Source organism: Diuraphis noxia, unplaced genomic scaffold (genome assembly GCF_037042655.1).
Source record: "Diuraphis noxia isolate RWA-SAM2 unplaced genomic scaffold, SU_Dnox_SAM2 contig0004, whole genome shotgun sequence".
Taxonomy (NCBI): domain Eukaryota; kingdom Metazoa; phylum Arthropoda; class Insecta; order Hemiptera; family Aphididae; genus Diuraphis; species Diuraphis noxia.
Window position 1 is genome coordinate 3,126,644 of NW_028301714.1, and position 15,649 is coordinate 3,142,292.

At 30.9% G+C, this 15,649-nt stretch overlaps 3 protein-coding genes across 6 annotated transcripts in view; 1 reads left to right on the forward strand and 2 right to left on the reverse strand.

The window, feature by feature from the left end:
- Positions 1–726: 726 nt before the first annotated feature.
- LOC149055494 (DNA replication complex GINS protein PSF2-like) lies at positions 727–3,022 on the reverse strand. The gene is made up of 4 exons (XM_089225288.1): positions 2,659–3,022; positions 2,489–2,597; positions 1,138–1,299; positions 727–967 (listed from the first exon to the last, which is right to left on the reverse strand). The coding sequence occupies exons 1-4, from the start codon at positions 2,907–2,909 to the stop codon at positions 881–883; spliced, it is 609 nt and encodes a 202-aa protein (XP_089081414.1). The 5' UTR covers positions 2,910–3,022; the 3' UTR covers positions 727–880.
- A 211-nt stretch (positions 3,023–3,233) lies between these two features.
- Positions 3,234–6,502, forward strand: LOC149055495 (putative cardiolipin synthase (CMP-forming)). Of its 2 annotated transcripts, none has more exons than XM_089225286.1 (2): positions 3,234–3,500; positions 4,288–6,502. In XM_089225286.1, the coding sequence occupies exon 2, from the start codon at positions 4,323–4,325 to the stop codon at positions 5,247–5,249; it is 927 nt and encodes a 308-aa protein (XP_089081412.1). In that variant the 5' UTR covers positions 3,234–3,500; positions 4,288–4,322; the 3' UTR covers positions 5,250–6,502. The 2 variants fall into 2 exon arrangements, with proteins under 2 accessions (XP_089081412.1, XP_089081411.1); XM_089225285.1 differs by having other exon boundaries at positions 3,235–3,602.
- Positions 6,503–8,005: 1,503 nt separating this feature from the next.
- The window catches only part of LOC107167977 (uncharacterized), a 59,498-nt gene continuing 51,854 nt past the window's right edge, over positions 8,006–15,649 (reverse strand). For all 3 annotated transcript variants that reach the window (XM_089225282.1, XM_089225281.1, XM_089225283.1), the window contains 3 exons: positions 14,061–14,941; positions 10,628–10,778; positions 8,006–9,832 (listed from right to left, as the gene is read on the reverse strand). In XM_089225282.1, coding sequence (XP_089081408.1) covers positions 8,972–9,832; positions 10,628–10,778; positions 14,061–14,941 — 1,893 coding nt within the window. In that variant the 3' untranslated portion in view covers positions 8,006–8,971. The remainder of the gene's footprint in view (positions 9,833–10,627; positions 10,779–14,060; positions 14,942–15,649) is intronic.

Here is a 15,649-nt window from a genome sequence, read left to right on the forward strand (position 1 = left end):
CAATGTTATACTTCCAATAAAAACAATTGCATAATTTTGTAAGAAACAAAGAATATACATTTTTATTATTTAATAACATTTTTTCATTATATTAGATAATTGAATAATACATCATAAAAATAATAAGTTTATGTTTAATAATCTGATAATGACAACTTTACAGTAAAGTGTAGTGTAAATAGTTATTGGTGACCAATTGACTATATATTTTAAATTAAAATAAAAAAACCTATTTTTGTTTAAAAAAAAACATTTAATACGAGAATACAATCATCTGTTTAGATTATGAATGTATTATTTATAAACGTCTATACACTTAAAATATAAACATTTTCACCTAACCTTGGGCTTTGGCTATATCCTATATATAGTAAGTGTAGTTTGATCTTGACATTTAAAATAATATTATACTGCAATCACAATGATCTATATGCCCGACAACATATATATATATATTAGTTATCATTGTTGTTTGTAGCTAAACTTATAGACTTATTACATTTTTACATTTTACATAAAATTTTTATGAAACTTTTAAATATAAGAGATTTTACGTTTTTTAAACTCTATGCCTCTGCAGTTAATAAGTCATATAACATGTTATTGTTAGAGATAAAAATAATAAATATAATACTTATCATTAACATACAATCACCATAATAAACATACAACAATGTGTTTGATCTTGACTAAAGAAAATCAATGTTTTAATAAAAACAATTTAAATATTGCAGACTTTTAAGATAAAATATATTACACTCATTATGTTACATAATTTGAATTACAAATAATTTAACCCGATTCCACAGAAAAGGATCAGTACCATGAGGTTTATTTACACTTCAAATAGTTTGACTATTCTAGGTATAAATACATTATTTCACAAAGATGATGAAAAAGATGCTGAACTAGGAGTTGCTACAGAAGACTGACTGCTGTCTTCCCTGTCGTCACTCGAGTTAATGTGCTGAATAGAAAAATAAATTTAACTTAGTAAATTGATTATTTTCACTTAAGTTTATGATATTATAGTGATAATATTATATAGATATTATACTATTATTTAAAAAGTATTATTTTTTCAAAAAATTGTAAAAATATGTGTATTATACATTAAAAGATTTTATTATATCTTACTTCATGGAGCGTCATTAAAGCATCCAATGTATCTGGGAATACGGGCCTCACAGAATTAATCTCCATTGGTGTCAAATGGTTTAAAGAAGCTTGAACACGACCTTCTTTAATGAATAAATCAACAGAAGATCTTAATTTTGCTATTCTCAAATCCCATAGATCCTTTAAAAGACAAATCAATGAAATTAATATTTTGTAATAAAAAATCTAATGATTGTATATTTAAATATATTATTATTAAACTTAAATATTAGGATGGACTAATATTGTGAAACTGGTTGTTTTAGAAAATATATTTTTAATAATATTATCTATATTGAATATTTAAATTAACATATCAAATATTCTAAAAAAAGTATTTCATAGAAAGTCAATTATCTTCTAAGTTGTGTGAGTATTAAGTTTTTAAGTGATTAAGTAATTAGTTCAATAGTCTTTAAAAATTATCAGTAAGTTGTTAAATGATGATAATATAAAGCTAAATACTGTTATCCAAATGTATTAGTTAATGACAATACTATTCGCTCTGCAAAAAATATTAAACAAATTTTACATATTTAAAAAAAAATGTTTAAATGTAATGAGATGGTAATTATTGGAACTATGACAATTTGGTTATCAAGCAAAAACTAGGCAAATAAAAATTTTGAAAACTGAAGTCAAAAACAATTAACAAGAATCTGAAATCATTATTTAATTTTGCTAGTTAGAGTTAGTTCAAACACTCGCTACACTTGCCGGCCTCAGTAGTAAAACATGAGATTGAGACTGAACTTCATAACTCCTAGGAGTGGAAATAGTCTACCTAAAAGTGGGAGTATTCTTAATACTTCCAAATATAAATACAATAATACAGTAGCATAGTTGAGGAAACTTAAAACCGCCAAAATTCAGAGTTTGAGCTCAATTTTGACTATGTAGTCTAAAACTAAAGATATTGCCTAGATTTAAAAAAAGAAAAAGAGTGGTAGGTGGTTAGAGTGCAATTATACATGGAACTGTATTCGTTAATAATGTTTAAGAAATAGATAATTTATATAGTCAATCAACTATTGATATATTACTGGTTAGGTCAGTTAGGTGCATTAGTCGTTAGGTATAGGTGAATGTGTAATTCTATTGTTATTTCAAACTAGTTTGTTATACTACATGAAAAATAAAAAGGAACATTAGATATTTAAATTATGTATTTCCCATCAAAATATCACAAATAAAAATAAGAATCTGAACATAATACTGCCTGATATGCATAAAAATATAACTAAAATTAATTGAATTCTAAGTTTTGGATGAAATATAGGTGAATTTTATATCATTATTATAATTTGTAAAACAAGGAATATCAACTGACTTTAACTGCCGTTTTTATATCGTTCCCTTGCGGAATATCTTCACTGGCTACAGTCAATAACATCTGTGTAATTTCCAGGTAGAAATTGCTTGGTAGCTGTGTAAAAAATCTGAAAAAAAATCAAAAGTAAAGAGAATGGTACAATAATATGGTCAATGTGTTTACTGTACTTAGACGCTTTTTCTTCTTCAAGTCTTTCTTGCAACTTATCGACGGCCATCCAATCGGGAGCTAGGATACGACACGTCTTTTTTTGTCGCAGATTCAATGCCACCCAAATGGGAACGTTCAACGGCAGACCTGCTCGGAACGGACCATAAGAACCACAAATAAGGTGTACGTGGCCGGCGTGATTGAATGTTGGCACAATCTGAATGATCTCATTTTCGGCCATGAACTCAATTTCGGCAGGGTGCATCATGTTGGAAAATGTCCTTAAAACTGTTGAAAATATTAAAACTTAAAAGTACTAATTACAATTTTTCAGTTGGAATATGCAATGGAATGGTCGAAAGTCGAAACTGTTCAAAACAATAGAATTATTATTTTGTGATAGCGGATTTTTGATAAATTGGAGGGATTTTAAATGGACCTAACCTCAGAGTTACAGCAGCTGTTTGCCGTTCGTTTTTGGAAGAACGAAGGAACAACAAAGAACGCATTTTTTCGATGCACTAATCGAAATTTTTGTAGGTTTATGACGTTTATGTCCTTTCGTTCTGATAATTTAGATAAATTAATGAATATTTTTAAAATTAAAATAATGTTTTGTATTTACATATTATATTATCTATGTCATTGCTCAGTGTTTATCACGCTTAGTACGCTTATCACTTTTCGGGAGATCTGACCCTATCGGGCACCAATATGGCAATATCAGACATTAACATTTGACTACTCGAGCTTACCAAATTATTAAGTAATTAAGTTCCCACCTATTAACTATGACACGACAATAGGTACTAAAGTAATGAAAATACTTTAATATTGAAGTAAATTTAAATCTTTTAAAGTAAGTAAGTTACTAAATTATATTACTTATCTATAATTTCATTAACGATTCAAAACAAGATAACTCTTTGCTGTTGAATAACGCATTTTTGTATCATATTAAGTGAGTATAATAGAATACCATGTAATGTCATATTATGTTTTATTAAGATTTAAATGTCTAAAGTATTACTCTACACTACAATAAGACCATTGTTATATATTGTAGTAATTACATTACCATATTAAATAAAATGTCTGTAATTTAATTCTAAGCACTTGAAAAAACTAGCAAAGCAATACTTATCTCTTTTATTACTTACAAAATATTTTTACAACAAACAAATTAAAAATAACACAGAATCAACAATCTGAGTTGTATTGAAATTAAAACCTGACACAATGAAATTTCCAATTTATTGATTGGTTTGTATAAAACATTTGAGCACTCATTTTTAGTAACGAAAATATTTGTTGTCATCTGAAAAACATGACCTGATTCTTATAAGGCCTATGATGATTGTTATGATTGGATTCTACCCTTTTTGTTTGTAGTAATAATAAATTAAATTAAATGAGAAGAGTCTCTAAGTGAAAAAAAGTAAAATACAATACAATTAAAGATTGATGCAACTTTAATATTATGAATGATGGTTATGTTTATGTATATTTTATTTGGTTAGGCTTTTACTTATTAACATTAAAATCATGAGAATGAATTAATAAATAACTATTGTATTTAATGTTTTGTTTATGCAATTATAAAACATTATATTAGTTCTTAATGTTAAAATATTTTATTTTCACAGTGATAAGAAGAAAGAACTATAAAGCTGAGTGAAAAATGCATCACCTATTGAAATATATATTTGCTTCGAGCCAATGTTGCTGTAAAATGTATTTACCTCAGTACAGAATGTGTTTTCCAACTGTACTCCCAAATAATAAATCATTTTTGTCAGTCCGATCGTATAAAAATCACAGGATTATGGCAAATGTTTATTTTGCGGATGATCGATTTTCAAAGCGTCACAATAAATTTAAAAATGCTATTCGAGATAAACAGATTATTTTACAAAAAACTAAACAAAAATTTCAAACCAAAGGTAAATTCATTCTGGATGACATCAAGGAAACTAAATCAAAGGTACGGGATACTATAAAGGAGAATGTTTGGACAATACCTAACATGCTATGTATGACTAGAATAGTCCTAAGTCCTTTTCTGGGTTATCTTATTGTCAATGGAAACTTTGAGTATGCTCTCAGTTTTGTGGCAATAGCAAGTGTAACAGACTTAATTGATGGGTGGATTGCTAGGAATTTCCAAGGACAGAAGTCGAAATTAGGTAGTTTCTTGGACCCAATGGCTGACAAAGTACTTGTGGGTACTATGTTTTTAACATTGACTTATATAGATTTAATCCCAATATACCTTACTGGTATAATTATATTAAGGGATCTGGTTTTAATTGGTGCTGCCTTTCAAATTCATTATATGTCAATACCTAAACCCAGGACTTTAAGTAAATTATTTGATGTCACCAATACCAATGTTCAACTAGCACCCATGTTCATAAGCAAGGTGAATACTACAGTTCAATTAGCAATGGTTTGTGCTACTTTAGCTGCTCCAGTTTTCGACTTTGTTGATCACCCTGCACTCAAAGCGTTGTGGTGGCTAACAACTGCTACTACAGTGTCATCGGCAATAAGTTATATAGTGCATAGAAAAAAGACTTATAAAATATTTAATAACCTAAAAAGATAATTTTTTTTTACTCATCCTACATACATAAACAATGTATTTTTAACAAGATTTTATTTTTTTATTCTAATGAATTAAACAAAATATTATAAATGTATGTATTTATGATGTGTAAACATTGAATATAATTTATAAAATATAATTTGTAAAAAAGACTCCAAAAATATATATTTTTGTTCAAATTAATTAATTTTAACATATTATTAAGTTCAATATCCTCCATATAAATAAAAATTATTTTAAGTGAAACTCTTCTACTGTTAAATCACTTATCTAACTTTAATTTCTGTTTGAAACATTATTTATTTAATTAATCAAACTTACTAAGTTTAAATAATTATTTTTGTTGTAGGTATATTTCTATTTTTTTCCATTTATGATGTATATCTGTACCAATTTAACATATTTTGTCGTTTTGATAAATATATTGTATTTTTAGTAGTATACTTTAAGACTGATTTAGTATTACTTTTATGATCATTATTCTTATAGAATTTTAATACTATTAGAACAACATAAATTTTTATCTTAAAAGAAATATTTAATTTATGTTATATATAGGTAATTGTTATTGCTAAATTATTAATATTTTTTATGCATATTACATACTATATCAAAAATATAGTGTACAATGTGATCAAAATGTAAGGCAAAATAATTTAAAATATTGGAGAACTAATTATTTTGAATCGTAACAAATGAAACAAGCTTTAGTCTGTGAAATTCATGTTTAAAAAAAAATTTAAATGTAACATCTCAGTCCTCAAAATACCAATACTTAAATAATGAATTATTAAAGTTATCTGTTTTAGTTTAATACAAGAGTTCTACCTACTGTAAATTTATCACATTTTAGTTTTTTAATATTAATTAGTATTAAGTGTTTTGTTATCAGGAATTTAATATCACACAAATTATACTATAAAATATTCTTGTCAAAGACAAAATCATTAATACCATATTATTATATTATTTTTATTAGCTCCAAATTATTTTTGTATAAATTATTTTATTGTTTCACTAAAATTGTTTTTTTTTTTATTCAACTAATACGATTGCCTGCACTTTATATATATATATATATATATTCAAAAATTTAATGACCAACGGTGGCAGTAGATGGTAACTAAAAGGACCAAGTTCTCCAACTAAAAAAAAAAAAATGATTTGTCCATACCAATTATTAGTTGGGTAATAAAAATTGTAAACTTCATGTCTATGTAATAATTAAAAATTGTTTTTTACAAACAAAGTTATATCAACTGTTATTACTTAATCAAATAATTTAAACTGTTATTAGTTATTACTTTTTATACTGAAACATTCAAACATGTATAAAAAAAATAATGTACTTGTGTTTTTTAATATTTTTAGATTGCTGTAAGAACAATTTATGAACCCAAGAATATTGTATTACATTTTTTAAGGTTTATTTTTACTAACAAACAATAATTTGTTTCATTCATAAGTTGATAAGAAACTATTGACTTGAAAATCAATAAATGCCTTTTAATAAATAATACAAAATGACAAAAAATATTTTGAACATTGTATCACTAATGTGAATATTAGGCGAAAATTTCAAATTTTGGTCATTAATTTTTAATTTCAACTAAAAAAAAAAAATCAATTTTGTAGAAGCTGGTTTTATGTAATAACAATCATGTTTTTTTTCAGAATATTTTTAAAGCTTGACTCTTTCTTTCTTTCAGTTACTGATTACCAGTCTTGTTAAGTATACAAATACTTTTTCTTTGTATTTTATTCCAGAATACTAATACTTTTTATGTTGTACAGTTTATATTACAGTTTTAAAAATTGGCCTTAAAAAAATATTTTATAATGCTTCTAATATTTTTTTTATTTTTTTTTCATTCATTATATTTAAAATGTGTCAACATATTACATGTTATTGCAAGTTTATATACAATTTATAATTTTAATATTTTTTAATACTCCATTAAATACACTGATGACATATTATACATAAAATTCATATCCACCTTGTGGAAATTCAACTTGACAATAAAATAAAATGTAACATCTGAGTTACTGTTTCTTCAGTTCAATGTAACATACTTTTTCTATTAATAGTTAGTGTTAGTATTATATATTATGTATGACTATTATAAGTTTTTATGAATAACGCCAAAAGAAAAATAAATTAAAAACAAGAAAACTAATATAATATTATTTTCAGAACATTAATTAGCTTGGCCGTAGGTTGGAGACCCCTGATATACAGGAACATAGTTTAACTTATATTATTGTACAAGTAAAATTCATTCAAATACAAAAATTTGAAATGAAAATGACTAATGGATTTTTTTAGCTACTAAATGAAAACGAGAAGTGTATAAGATAATGATTTTTATTTTTATATTTATATTTACTCTCGAGTATATTTAGGTAATCAGTGGCGTACCCTGGTGTAGGGTTCTGCCCCCTCCCCTGAAATGTTTTTGTTTTACAAAATAAATCTTATTTACTACCATTTCAATACACATAGTTGATCAATTGTTGGTAATTTTTAATAGATATAAATTCAATTATTAATCATATAAAAAATAAAACAACTAATTATATAAAAACTGTTAAGCAAATTATTTAAATTATTTACTCATTGTGTAAAACTAATCGAACTAAATGCTGCATATACTACCGTAAGTTACCCATAGTGGTTAAAACAGAAAAAAAGGTGACCCATAGTGGCTATCTAGTATTTTTTTTCAGACAGTCATTTGGTAATACCAATCATATTTTTGTTTTAAGATTATATTTTATTTTAAACGCAGTACAAACATACACGAGTAGCGTTAATTTTTATTAACACCTCTCATACACTAATTTAAATCACTCATAGTACATTAAAAAAAAAAAAATCACAACGTTATTGAGCGATATTATAATAAAACAATAATTACCTATTTACAAATGTTTAGTACTTACACGTCGTGTGCGACACAATTAACTAAATTTAAATATAAATGTCTGTTAAAAATAAATTAGTCGCTGGACAGTAGTTTTATATTTTTTTTCATTAGTAGCAATAATAATAAAGTAAAATATAAAATGTATTAATGGCATGGGTTCTTGTTATCGGTTCCTCAATGTAATAATTATTAACTCTGTATAATAAAAATACAACGATAATATTATTATGTTAAAAACAATTAGATAGGTACAAAAAAATATACGTATAATTAATAACTATATTATCGATTATGATCATAAACTTTAAAGCTACGATCTTGATACATTATACATATATATATATATACGATTATGACATAAATACATATATTATTTATATATAGGTATACCTAGGTACTAGGTGTATTATAGAGCTAATAACAAAATATTATATTCGGTATTTTTACCAGTAGAAACAACAACATATAATATATCATTTTCTCGCACATAAATTATTTTAATATTTTTGGTTATTGATAGTAATATAAGTGTATGAAATATTATATTATTATAATAACGATCGAAGGTGTGTCGATGGTGACAATATTTAATAAAAAACGGCTGACCTCATATATTGTATAATCATCATTACATCAGTGAAACCTCTCCTAACATTGTGGTGGAAGTTTTTTTTTGGGAATAGACATGACCAAAGTGAGCCCTCTGAATTGCGAACAACTCCGAACTGCTCATAAATTGTCAGCGACCGATGGTGTCCGGTATTTAGAGGTTTCGCCGTATTGATATTACAATCAGTTCCTGCCGTTCCTAACCTCGATCACCACTCCGCCGCCGCCGCCGCCGACACCGTTATTGTACCCGTTGATGGTGTCGCCTCCGTTGTACCGGCTCTTGGTCACGGTCTTTGTCTCGGTCGACTCGATGGTCTCCACCCGGCCGTCCCTGGGCACCTTTTTCTTGGTGAAGTTCTGCACCGTGTTGGTGACGCTTGGCCGGTAAGGATCGTCAGACTTGGATGTGATCCGCACCGTCTCGGTGTAATCGTCCTTGCTGCCACGGCGCGTCACGCTCCGGTTGGTCACCTCGCCGCCTCCGCGGTGCCTGATGGTCGGCGACGACGAGTGGCCGCTGCTCGAATACGGCCTGTCCATTTTGACGGGAGAATAACGCCGGCCGGCGGTGGTCGCGTCCTCCTGGTAGCTGAGCGTCTTGTACAGCTCGGGCGCGTGGTCCAGCAGGCCCTTCATGAAGATCTTTTTCTTCGGATCGTCCCGCCGGTACGCAGTGCCAGTGCCGCCGCCGTTGCTCAACTCTCCCGGGCTGGCCCAACTGCCGGACAGCGATCTGTACCCGTCGTCCGCGCCCACCGACAGGTCCTTGGTGCTCCTGCTCAACATGCTCACGATGTTCGGGCTCTTGAGCGGCGGCGGTGACTCTTCTAGCCGGTGCAACGTGCTCACCGACCGGCGCGTCTGCAGGTGTCCCTGATCCGGTTGCACGTTGAAGCTCTGGCTCCGGAGCAACGACGGTTTCGAGAACGTCCGTTGCGGTTTCGTCGGCCCGTTGGCGAATGACACGTTGATCATGCTTCCTGAGTTGGCCGCCGACCGGTTAGTAACGCCGCCGTATTCGTTCTCCCGGGACGCGTGCACCTGTGATGGTAACGAAACCGAATTATTGTAATGTGCCGTTTAAATATTATTATAGCGTATTATGCGACTGCCCGGCGAATTATTTTATCAAAGTTCACTTATTATTATTATTTTTTATTTAAATAATTATTAATCAGTTTATAATTTTATATATATAGTTACAGGACAAAGTGGAATATTATCGATACGTAAAAGTCGAATTTTGGACGAATAATTACCGAAAATATTTAAAAGTTTGACGGCAGACACGGAGTGGGACGAGCAAAGAGCCACGGTGTTTATTAATATACTGAGTCTACGTTTGTGACATTTTTACGATAGGTCTACTTAATTTTAAATTATAAGTATTTATAGCTGGTAAGTAATAAGCATATAAGTACGTAATAATTATTAAAATAATATTGACCGTTTACGAATGCAAAGACTTGGATACAATTCGGTTTATAAAAGTCACGATGGAAATCGTTATTTTTAAATCGTAAAAACTAGATAAATTATATCAAAATCTATAATAGTTATATAGATGATAGATCTATGGTCTGTGGCATGGCAAATGTTAGTAATAGCATAGATTAAATATAGGTACTATTTAATCCGCCATGGTAATAGCCAGTACTAGGGATATCTATGTTTTATAATATTGAACTGAAAATTAGCTCAAATTCGACTTTCTTACTCAGATCACTATTAGATAGATGCGGACAATAATCTTGATACACGACAACTTTGCAGGTTAGATTAGGGTGCAGGTCAACTGTACGGTCTATACGAATGATTTTAATTAAATTAGTTTACCTGCTTTTTTATTTTGCTCTCCGTTCGGAGTTTTCTCGGCAACGTTTGTGCTCTATCCGACACGTTACTGTTGTTATCGTCAGCTAACAGACGTCCCGTGGACTTACTAAATCGACCCAATGTAGTACTGGTCGTGTTCACTGGTATAGTCCTGCAACATTTATTTTTTAGTCTATATAACTGAATAACACTATTCACTAAAAATATTAATATCAACATTTACTTTTTGATTCGCGTTTTATATTTCAATTTTCAATATATTATTATATTAACCTGATTAATCACCAGTGACTAAAATGTGTTGATGAAATGTAGTAGGTATAGGTACCTACATGAGACATGACATTATGGGTATGTATTACATATAGTTTACTTAATAGGTAGGTACTTGCGGTAATTCATTTAATATTATGTACAAATAGGTAGTACCTATCTACAATTGATTTTTTTTTAAATCTAATATTCTAGTAAAAAAATGTTTTAATTGCGCTATCTAGTCAAGTTATGGTGACATTATATCGTAGGAAATAAGAAGTAGCCGTATATTTCCTGATTTGGATTTTTAACGTGGGCGTTTTCTACGTGCTGTTGTCGGTCCGTGGAAATATGTCGTGGAAAACAAACGTAAACAAGTCAAAACTAGACGATGTATGTCATCAGGTAGGTTTAGGTTTGAAACAGGACGTAGGTGTGTTACAACGCAACGTTTCAAATTAATTACATTATTTTCTCGTGAATAATTGGTCCCTACGTAAATGAAGTGCCGTGCCTCGACCTTGAAAGCACCGAAAACGGAGTATCGACTAGCCACAGTGCGTAATAGTGTCACACAATGTATATTTCGAAATTATCTAAACTGCGTGTGTTACTACCAACTATAATAGTATTATGGTGGTCACTATACCAGGGAAATGTGTCTATATAATATATTAAAACAATTAAAAGACTTGGCCATTGCCAATTTCGAATGATTATATTTTAAGTGGTATCCAAATCCAAGGTCGGTTTTTTAAATCTATTCTTTACTCTATTATTTTAATAATATAGCCTGAGGATATTCGTCTAATCATTAGATTGTCTAATACGCGTAATTCTATAATCATGACTAATATTTTATTATAATTTGTTAATTGTTAAAACTTTATAATGAAACCTACCTACGAATACAGGAGAAGTCAATCATTGACATAGAAAATGTCAAACTAGAAACTTACACTTGGAAATTTAAATTACCTATGTGCGTAAAGCATTAATATTATTTTTGATTAAGTGTTCTATAATTAGATTTTGGATGATATTATAAATTAACTAAATCAAAATTTAATTACAAATTAGAAACATTATTAGAGCTTAACTAGTTTGAACTATAAAAATCCTATTGAAACTTTTTAAATTAATATAATAGCTATACTTTTTATATTATTTGTACATTGTACGGAAATACAACGTAGGGAATTATATATAAATAATTAAAATCAAAACAATATTATTTGTTAACTAATTTAACAAAATTTTCAAATGACACCTAATTGTACATGGGATTACACAAAACGTAATCGTAGTGCATTTTGCACTCGAAAAAACAAGTGCAGACTTAAACCGTTAATATGAATGTTAACTAAAAATATATTATGTATTAAGTATTTGTTTAGATAACGCCTGAATATAATATTTTATCTCAAAAGAATAGACACAATATTGATAAAATAAACTTTAAATCTAAAAAAATATTATTCCTAATTGAGTGGATTTCGTCCAATATAATCTAGTTCGACGTATTGCGCACAATGTAATTAGGTGTGTCATAAACTGACAAAAATCACTGCGATTGAGTGTGTATGTGTGCGTCTATTTCAAAGCTTCCGCAAATCTCAGAGAAATCGTCTGTGGCCTACGCAAATCTATAAGTATATTCTGTGGCATGTCTCCCTCGCACGGGGAAATTGTAGCCCGCAGTTCACTTTCATTCGCACACGCAAATAATAATAACAACACAACGACAGCAGACACGAGACACGCCTCGTGCGAAATCAGCTTGTAGCAATTAATGTAAATACTTTATTTAAAAAAATAAAAACAGGTTTCGCCTTTTTAAGATATTAGCACACGGCACTGACAATCAAGTCCGTGTGCGTTTATCAATTTTCGCCAGCCTCCTTGTAGATACAAAAAAAAAAAAAACAGGCTAATAATCATGTTGGCGTTTTAATATTTAAAGGAGTGTTCTATTCTATGCTAATAATGTTATACACGGTTGATTGTTACGATACGACTTGTAAAGCGTAGGGCCATCGTTTTTTTGTTGCCATATTGTGATGCTGAATCGTATACACAATAACAATGGAAATGATCTCGGATTTTTATTATTTATAATCATTGTCATTGTAACGAAATAATATCGACCGAAAATTGTAAATCGATAAGTATCAATAGTTAACATGAGTGGTGACGGAGTATATGATTCGTAGGTTAAAAGATATATTATATGGGTTATGCATAAATATATTTAGATAAACGCGAAGTAATATTAATTTATTTTATTATGAATTAAGATAAAAAAAACAAAAATTGAGCCACCTAATACTATTTTTACATAATACAAATAATTAATTGTCGCTAAGTCCAATAATACATTAGGATATTATATTAAAAATATCATTAGGACGCTGTTTTAGTAAAATAATTTTTATATTTTATACTCTATGATAATAACTGATTAGGTATGTATATTTTACATTTATATAATTAGTAAATATAGTAATACAACATAATCTATTCGATAACTAGATCAAAATGGCAAAGTAAGAAATATAGCTTATATATTTATCTGTTATCACTTATCAGAGTTAAATATTATAAAATGTTTGATGAAGTATTATAAAAAAAATAAAGTTTAAAATACATCACAATAAATAGGAAGGTTAGGTACTCGGATCCTTTGTTCAATTATTTGTCTTACAACAGTTATAAGTTTATAACAGTTATTATATTATATTTTCTTAATAGTGTGAGATCAAATAATTAGTATTCTACGAACTAAATAACTAAAACGAAAAGTAAAAATACGATTACTTTGATATTATGCATGATAGCAGTACACTGGTATTAGTTACTCCGTACTCGACTATAATAGGCTGTATTAAAATAAATTTTTTTTAAATAATCGCCAGAATTAAATTTCCAATAATTAATATAAACTTTAGTCTTGTGACTTGAGGTTGAATTATCGTAATAATTATATGATGGTAAAAAAAAAATTCGCCGAAAAGTTTAAAACTATACGTTATCGAGTTAGTGTGCGGTAACGATGAAAAAACAAATAAGACTGTCGTGGTGGAAAGGCAAAAACCTATACATTTCAGGATCTGCCCTAACCTGGAGCGACGCAGGTAAAAACTTAAGGATAATAACGTGGCAGGGATTTTGATATTACCTCTGGACGTAATGAGTTTGGTGATGGTGTTGCGGTGAGTCGTAAGTGCCGCCGCCGTTCTTCTTGTGCGATCTGCGCTTTCCACCGTCGTATTCCCTCTCGCGGCCGTAAATGCTACCTCCGAACGGATCTTCGCCCAAATAGTATCTGTGCACTCCGTTGCCGGTCCTGCCACCGCCGTTCATCACCGGCGATTGTCCTCTGACGTGCTGACCGCGGTGCCCGTTGTACCCGTCAATGTCGTCGTCGTTGTCGTCTTCGTCGTAGTCGTAGTCGTCGTCGCGCGCCTTATTGCTACGTTTGTTGTCGGCCGTCCGTCCAGCTCGGTGTCTGTCCAACGTCTGCGTGCTGCCGAACAACCGTTGATGGCGGTCAGCGGCTGGCCTGACGCCGCCGTCGTAACTCCTGTAGGTGTTCTCGCCGTCGTCGCCGTCGTAACCGTAGTCGCCGTCGTCGCCGCTGTCGGCGTGCCGTCGCTCGGACGATTCCGGTTTCTTCCGGTTTTTCTTCCGATCGGCGTCCGACTTGTTGCCGTGCCCGCCCGTGAACTTGCCCACCAGCCGCCGGAACGATTCGCCGAACGATTTCTTCCGCTCCTGTTTACCGTTGCCGCCGTTGTCGGGCGCCGGTCGCGCATCCGCCGCAAACCTCGTCTTTTGGTACACCTTTTTCGAACGTCCGCCCGCCGTCGACGACCCGTTGCTGGCCCGCCGTTCGGGTTCCGGCGAATAGTCTGGTTTCGGTTCTGGCGCCACCGCGGCCGTCGGTTTGTTATTGCGATGGCCGTCCGCCGATCGCCGCCGGCGGTGGTCCCACGACCGGTACGGGTCCGACGGCGCCGGCGAATCGGTTTCGTCGTGACGTCGGTCGGCAGCTGTAGTCTGCGGGAATAGGAAAAACATGGTTATAATAATAAATAATAATGAAAAAAAAATTAAAAAATTAACTCGTCGTTCAACGCAATAATCGTCATAGTCATTATTATTATTATTATTATTGTCATTATTACATCATTTTTATTGTTATAATTATATATTGTATTAAGAACAAGAAGATTTTTTTTTATCCATAAAGTTTAAGACCTCCTTCTCCTCCTAACTCCCTCCCTTCCCGGTTAGACCCATTGCAGCAGAATAATCGTCGTGTCGCATTATAACAGTATTACTGCTGCTTCAGGTGATGTGCAATTAAATAACCATAACCATGGTAAGAGGCGTAAAGTTACTATTTTTATGAAAATAACGTGACTACATATGGAATATTTTTAAGCAAAATGCACGCTTATAATGTAAGTATAAACTGGTAAAAAACGGTTTGCTTCCGTTAACGTATTTAAAACATATTATAATCTTCACAGAAGATTGATACGAGTGTTGTATTAACTATTTTATTATTCACACTGCATAACCTATACATATATAGTTACAGCACGTTTAGACAATTTACCTATATTGAATCAATTATTAGTGATAATTAGGGCCCGGAATTATATGCACTAAAAATGTACGAAATATGCATGCATATGTGCACTGATTTTCATTCAAATATGTAAAAATATGTGAAAATATGTAAACAAAAATGCATTTTAA